We start from the raw sequence: 7700 nt of genomic DNA on the forward strand, positions 1-7700 counted from the left end.
AAAGAGTGAGTGAGTCTCCTTAAGAACAAGCGCTAGGTCGTATTGTTCTGAATCTTCAGCTCGGAGCGCACAGTAGGTGCTCAATAAATGTGTGATTAATTACTTAAAAATATGCCATTTTTCTATGCCAGGCCCTGGGCTAGGGCTTGCGGGGCACAAGAATAAGTTAATGCCCTGGGAGGAATTCAGATCTAACTTGGCATAGTGCAAAGCCGAATGAATAAAGGTTTTAGTCAACGCGCAAAGAACAGAGCCCCAGAGAAGCCAAGTAAGGTTTATTCACATTTTGCAGGAGCTCTCTTACCCGTTTTAGCGCGGGCGTTCGCTAAGCAATTGCCCTTTATAGGGGGCGCAAAAGGAGGCAAGCTCAGAGAATAGATGCGGCGGCAGGATTGGGGGAAAGTTAGGAAATAGGAAAAACTGCGGGGTTTTCGGGTCCGAGACTGAGTCCGTCCTGGGTTTGAAAAGAGGACTATGCCTTTTGTCACTCTTCTCCTTCCTCCAAATCCCCCGGGAGGAGAAATTGGCTGGGGGTGGGGGGATTTACATCAGAGAGACCCACAGAGAGTACCGCTCTTTGCTACAACGGCCACAGCCCAAGAAACCTATGAATCCACAGCTGACGCCTTCCAGAAAAGGACCCACCCAGGCTCGCTAAGAAAAGGAAACCCACGTGATAGCGGAGGGGGGGGGTGGGAAACGAGGGGACCCCGGAGCGAAAGAGGCCAGGGGCGGGGCCGAAGACCAAGCCACTGCAGGGAATTGCCCCGCGCAACCAGTCCGGGGCGAAGGGCTCGCACTGGGTTCGGCGCGTGCCGGACACTGCGGAGGAGACAACCCGTTCCGAGCGCGCCACGCACTGGGGATCAGAGAAGAGGGACCCGTTTCGCGCACTGGCAAGGGGCGGGGCGCGCGCTAGCCTCTCGCGCTGGGAGCGGGAGCTCGACGCCGGCCGGGTGCGGACCCACCGCCCCTCCCCGCTCGGCACCGCCTCCCGTAGCCCGGGGAGGGGCCGGGGCGGAGCTAGCCTGGCCGCGCCGGGGCGGAGCGGGCGCCGGCAGAGCGCGGCCCGGAGCTGGCAGCGAAGGTCCGCGGCGGGATCGGCGTCGCTGCGGCTGCAAAAGACTCCCGACCCCGGCCGGTACCCCTCGCAGACTCACCTTCGCGGCGCGTGGCGGCTCCGCTGCTTCCCTCCAGAGGAGGTCCGGCTCACTGCTCTCCGGTCCCGCCTGGCGACCTCGCCTCCGGCGGGGCGGGCAGCTGCGGCGCCCGGGGCATGGCTTCGGCGGGCAGCGGCATGGAGGAGGTGCGCGTGTCGGTGCTGACCCCGCTGAAGCTGGTCGGGCTGGTGTGCATCTTCCTGGCGCTGTGTCTGGACCTGGGGGCCGTGCTGAGCCCGGCCTGGGTCACGGCCGACCACCAGTACTACCTGTCCCTGTGGGAGTCCTGCCGGAAACCCGCCAGCTTGGACAGCTGGCACTGCGATTCCACGCTCAGCAGCGGTGAGGACCCGGCGCGCCGCGACCCCTGCCTCCCACCCCGGACTGCCCCGTGCCCCACTGCCCGGACGGCCACCGCCTCTCTCCCCTCCTTCTGAGTCCCCTACCCTCGTCCGCCCCGCTCTGTCCTGGCCCTTGGCGGACCCTTGGGCTACAGCCGCCTCCCCGATCCCCAGCCCTCGTCTCTCCCCGGTCCTGGTCGCCAAACCCAATGCGACGTCCCACGCCCTCTCCGTCCTCCCGTGGCCATTCCTCGGGCTCTGGAGTAACACGTATGCTGTTTGGGGTAATTGATATCATTTAAGGCGAGAACCGTGGGGCTGTGTTAAAAATGCGACGCCTTCCACACTCGTTAAAAAAGAGACAAGCAAAACCGCCCCAACTCCACCAAGACGCCGTGGGTTCTCTGCTTGGTCTTCCCCACTCTCTTCTCCCTCCTCTCTCAAGGAGGAATTTGCCTGAGTTTACCTCTTAGTGCCCACGTTTCTGCCTGCTCTACTCCACTTTGTCTCGGTTTTCCCCAGGGAGTTTCGGTTTGGGTTTTATTTCCTTAAATTTCTGAGGGATATGGAGAGTTGGAAGAGAGACAGGCGTAATTTCCTTTCCTTTTTTGGTGACACGTCGTTGGTTGTGAGTTGCCCTTCTTTCTCTTCCTCTCCAAATACCTCCTCTCTCCTTCAGACCTTTCTCTTCTCCATGAGCTACTTACTCACAGATGCCTGGAAAGTTGTGGCTTATTCAGCTAGCACTGGAAGCTGCAAACGGATGGGGTGGAGGGTGGAGAAGAAGGTAGTCACTGGGGCTACCCTGCCCCGGGGAGGGGGGCTTTCCTCTCTCCTTGATCCCCGGTTGCCTTCCCCTGCGCCCCAGTTACGCCGTTAGCAGAAATCTGCCAACTTCCGATTTCTTCCAGTAAACCCTTTTTCTCGCTAATCTTGATTCTTCAGCTGCTGGTGTCAGTGCAGAGAAAGGGGAATAAAGGGAGAGGACCTGCCCGTGATTTTACACTTACCCACGCGTACCCCTAAGAAACTGATTAAATTCCTTCGTGACAGTTTGTCTTTTTTGGGACTATTTATGAAGCTTTACTGGAGACGTTTCAAGTTCCAAGAAAGTTGAAATAGCACAAATGCCACACAAACCTGACTTACTTTTGTCTTTGGTTCCTTGTTTCAAGAAAGATTAGTTCACTTGGTTAAGTTTCTTCCATAAATTTGATTTTCTGTTTACAAAACTCTGCTTCTCTGATTTTACTTCAAAATTCCCATTGCGGGGTTTCGTCTTTGTTGCTTAATTCACTGTGGAGGGGACTGGTTGGCAGCAGGAGGTCAACATTTAGGTCTTTTAATTCTTTCAGGGTTGGTTGTTTACAACTAAAGATAAAATAAATTGGTAAAATGCCTTTCTTCAGTAACCAGGGGATCCAAATAAACTTCGGAGAAAATATCTTTTCTTTCTGCTCTCCAATAGAAATGGAAATTTATGTAGGAATGCCAGCTTCTGCATGTCTCCTTAGCAACGGGAATCTTTTGCCCCTTTCTCCTGTCTCTTGAAATAATAGCCCCCTGATTGCATAAAGACTTTTGAGATAGGTTAGAGAAACCAGCCTCTACTCCTCTTTTCTTTTCAGACCTGTATCCTTTTCTCTTGGCCAGGAATGTGGGGAATGGGGAGAAGCCAACCGGAGTTTGTTAAGCAGTATGCAGTGTTTGCTAATCTCTCCTTAATTGCCTCCATACCCATTTATCTCAGCTTTTTTTTCCCTCTCCAGGCAAGGAAATAGGGAGACTCAAGCTTGATGCAAATATAGTGGTAAGAGGTCTCTACAAGGTGGAAATTGGAGGCAGGGACAGTTTCTGATTTTTTTTCCCCCTAAGCCCGTTAACCTACCCTTCTGCTGAAACTCATACCACAGCATTTATTTCTATTTGGGTTCCTGAAAATCAGCTTCAGTTCTATTTTGCTTAAAATAGTTTTCATCCCAGAAAAAGTGTAGCTGGTGAGCAAATGGTGTGGGAGGCATGGAGATGGTTTTGTTTGAGGCTAACTAGAACAAGTTCTTGACTTTCTTTATGTAGTAGCAGTTCATTTTTCCTCTCCAAGGCAGTGGGTGGGGGGTGCAGGAGGAAAGGAAACAAAATATGGAAAACTGCTCTCTCTCTCCCCCACTTTACAAAATGTGCCTTCTTAAAATGTTCTGTGAACTTGAAGCTTCTATCCACAAATGTTTGGAAACGAAGAGGGAAGCTTCAATTGAAACGAGCAATGCTTTTCTTGCCTGTTCCAGAGGGCAGGCAGCTTTTCTCAGTCTGTTTGCTGTGTGGAGTAGCAGAAAGCAGGGAGGGAAATGTCTTCTCTGAAGATTTTAAGAGATCCACTTCATTGTCTCTTGAAATGAATTACCTCGGGAGGAGCCACCAAGGACAGTTTTACTGAAGGCCCTTCACCAGGATCTTCGGGGCTTAATTAAAAACCTTTGTCTTAATTAAAATTAAAACTGCTATGAAGAGGCGGGCTTGTATTTACAGAAGGGAAATTTCAGGAATGTTTCTACTGACGACAATATGTCCTACTTAGGCCCAGTTCCTACGGAAACTTTCCCCTCAGCCATTATTTTTAAAGCTGCATTTTAATTTTGGTACCAAATATGCGTTGTTTGCTGCTTATAACCCGTTTTATGGTTTTAAGCGAAAGCAGAACCATGCCTTTTGTGTCCTGGTATATTGAAGATTGCGTCAGCACTTCTAGGATGAACCAGTAATCTGGGTGTCAGTCAACTGTAATGCTTTCTGGTGTCCCAATTCAGTGTAGGGGGACAGTCCAGGCATTCATCTAAAACTATAAGTTTTCCAAAAAGACAAATGAGAAAAACGGCCAGTAGACTGTCATTCGCGGTGGAAACAAAAAATAATAAAGTATGCTTGTTAGGAAGTTTCGAATAGGTAGTACTCACATGGCTGCTGGCCACAGAATTATTGAAGGATCATTTTCCCCACTACTGATTTTGGCAGCCTTTTAATAAATCTTTAATCAGATTTTTTTTTAATGGTAGTCGTGTTTTTGGCTTTTGCTTAGTCACATTTAGTTTTGATAACTTTTGTTTAGAATACAGTTGTTAGGATTTTATAGCTATTACAAAAGAATCCTTAGTGCAAATAGGATTTCTCAAGTGGATACAGAATGCTGATGCCCTAAACTTGACATCAAATGTGCTGCATAACCTCTAGGGTGGTTTTTAAGATTTATAAATATATAGCCATTTCATATAAGGCAGATTCCTTATTTGATTTCCAAGTGATTCATGGACCAAGCAAAAAGCAAGGACATACAGATAGCCAAATGAACGTGTTTTACTAATAGTAATTTTAAGATATAACAAGTGCATTTATCCATCTTTCCATCTACAGAATCTATGCATCTTTTCCATCCATGAAGTACTTGATCAAGTAGTGCCTTTTTCAAGGAATATTGTTAACATCATTCGTGCACTGTCCTAAAAATAGCTTCATTTGTAATATGAGTCACTGGCAGTTTTGAAATGGCAGTGTGCACTGTATGCTAATAACAGGTGAATATTATTATTTTCAGTTGACAAGAGGTTCTCTTAAGAGTGCTTTATATGTAGCTCATTTTCTTAAAACTAGTAGAAAATTCCACTTTAACAGGCATTATAAGAAAACCCACCTTAGGTCATAGTTTAAGATAAACCAAACTGCCTAAACAACTGCAAATCTTAGAAAATCTGAGGTTTGGTGATTCTGAATTCAGATGTCTGTCCTCTGTGCATATTTTGAATCCATACCTTCATTGGGAAACAGAATGGAATTGGGAAACCTCACAATGTGACTTACTCCAGGAAAGGTTCCACTTCTTCCTCGACATGAGTTGATACTGATGCATGTTTACAAATAGTTCTGCACGCCTGGAGGTCAGACAGTTAGACGCTCTTCTGGCTTCCTGAAAAAGAACATAAGTAGAACAAATGCAGTTTTATTTAACCTACACAGCATAGGTGGGTGGAAAATTATACAAAGAGTAGCACTAAGCGCCAAAACTTTCTCAATAAACTGGAGAAAACCAAGTATAACTTATTTCACGATCTTCATGATGGTTTTTCTTTTACCATCGCGTAAGATTTTCAAGCTCCCAAGATGGACTTTTACAAAGGACGTTTTAATTTGTGGGCAGATACAATTAATTCCTCTTTTGCTCACATTTACAGAATGATTGTAATCTCCAGGGAACCATTTAGATCAGTCTTTGTCAGCAAAGGGATTTGATGGGTGTGCGAGAAGCCTGGCCTTTCATAAAACATTTCACAATAAAACCAAAACAAACAAAAGCATATCTCAGGCAATAGATTTTGCTTGCTGTCAGGAATATATTTTAAGAATTTCTTTCAAGTTTCGGTTAATGGTAAGAACACTTAGTGAGACCAAAGATACACCCAGTACTACTAGACATATTAGTGAAAAGGATTGTAGATGCTTTAAAATAAGTCCCTGGAATACATTACCTAAATACCACAGTAAATTTCTATATGAACAATATTAAATTATAATGTAATCCTGTAGGAGGGCAGAGTAGTGTTGTGGAGAATACAGGAGGCTTTAGATTCAAACTGCCCTGAATTTGGCCACTTTCCATTCGTGTGACCTCATATAATTTAATGGTTTCAAATGGTTTCTCATTAAGATTAAATACGTAAAAGTACCTGCTCATTAGGGTTGTGTTTGTTCCTTATTATATATTAAGAAAAACAAGCCCAAAGTGGTTTTTTTTTTTTTTTTTTGGATAGTTGAGGACTCTCCCACCCCCTTAATTAAGGTAAACTCTTTGCATTGAATAATGAAGTAAGCTGTTCGTTTCAAATTTAAATTTTGCTATGCATTACCAGACATTTAATAATGCTCTTGGTAGATCATGATAACAAAACTATTATCTAATAGCTACCCTTTTTATCAGTACTATTACAGGGCAGACATCTCAGTTATTCCCAATGTCACAGTAAACTTGCTAATGTTATTCCTTTATGTTATTAAAGAGACCAGGCATTTTGTTAAGTTTACCAAGTTTTCCGTCAGTGGTAGAGATATTTTTTCCCAGAGAGTACCAGTTACTAATACTGGGAGACAAACCACCTCAAAAGTTGGTGGTATAAAAACAATATTATTACGTTCATGACTTCTGTGGGTCAAGAATTCAGATAAGGCATAATGAGGATGGTTTATCTGGGGCTCCAGGATGTCTGGGGGACATAGCTGAGGGTGACTTGAATGGCTGGGGACTTTAACATCTGGAACTGCAGGATCTTCCAAATGGTTTCAGTGGGTTTGGCACCTTGGTGGAAATGGCTGGGAGACTGGGCTCGGCCGGGACAGGCCTTACTAGCATGGTGGTCCCAGGATAATTGAACTTATTACAGGATGAGTGGTTTTCCCCAGAATGAGGGACCTAAGAGAACCAGTCTCTGTCTTAACTAGCCTGGAAAATCAGAGGAGCTGTATGGCAGCCCAGATTCCAGGGGAGGAAAGCTGGACTCCCCTCTTGATGGAGCAGCAGCAAGGTCCCATTATAGAAGAACATGGAGGATGAGAGATGCTGTTGGGGACTTTTGAGGCATAGAGTCTGACACTGAAGTCTAGCTGCCAATCTGCATTCTTACTTTATTGCCTCTGAAGAACAAAGACAACTACATAGCTTCTTCCTTTAAGAAACTGAATCAGGGGCGCCTGGGTGGCTCAGTTGGTTAAGTATCTGCCTTCAGCTCAGGTCATGATCACGGCAGGGAGCATGCTTTCTCCCTCTCTCTCTCCCTCTACTGCTCTCTCTGCTTGTGCTTGCTGGCGCTCTCTCTCTCTCTCTCTCAAATAAAGAAATAAATAAAATCTTAAAAAAAAAACTCTGAATCAATTAGATAAGTAAAATTTGGCTGGGGCAAAAACTGCACTTAACACATGGCTTTAATGATTGGTCACTTGTATGGGGCTACTTTGGATTTGGAATCAAATGAACTAAAAAACCTAACCTGTCTACAAATAGAGAACTTCTACCACTCTCTATAGCTGACCTTAAGACATTTTGGTTTATAGTTTCAAATGACCAAGGCTCAAACTGATTAAGAATTTGGCGTCTAATCTGCTACTTTGTGTTGCTGATAAAATTTTAGTTTAGGGTTTTTTTTTGTTTTTTTTTTTTTTT

The 7700-nt window shown here is 45.6% G+C and overlaps 1 protein-coding gene across 1 annotated transcript in view; it reads left to right on the plus strand.

The window, feature by feature from the left end:
- Window positions 1–1093: 1093 nt before the first annotated feature.
- TMEM47 (transmembrane protein 47) overlaps window positions 1094–7700 on the plus strand; it is a 30169-nt gene continuing 23562 nt past the window's right edge. Inside the window, exon 1 of the mRNA XM_040633111.1 lies at window positions 1094–1502. Within this exon, the coding sequence (XP_040489045.1) occupies window positions 1277–1502 (226 nt within the window). The 5' untranslated portion in view covers window positions 1094–1276. The remainder of the gene's footprint in view (window positions 1503–7700) is intronic.

The sequence above is a fragment of the Ursus maritimus genome (genome assembly GCF_017311325.1).
Source record: "Ursus maritimus isolate PB19 chromosome X unlocalized genomic scaffold, ASM1731132v1 scaffold_X1, whole genome shotgun sequence".
NCBI classification, from domain to species: Eukaryota; Metazoa; Chordata; class Mammalia; order Carnivora; family Ursidae; genus Ursus; species Ursus maritimus.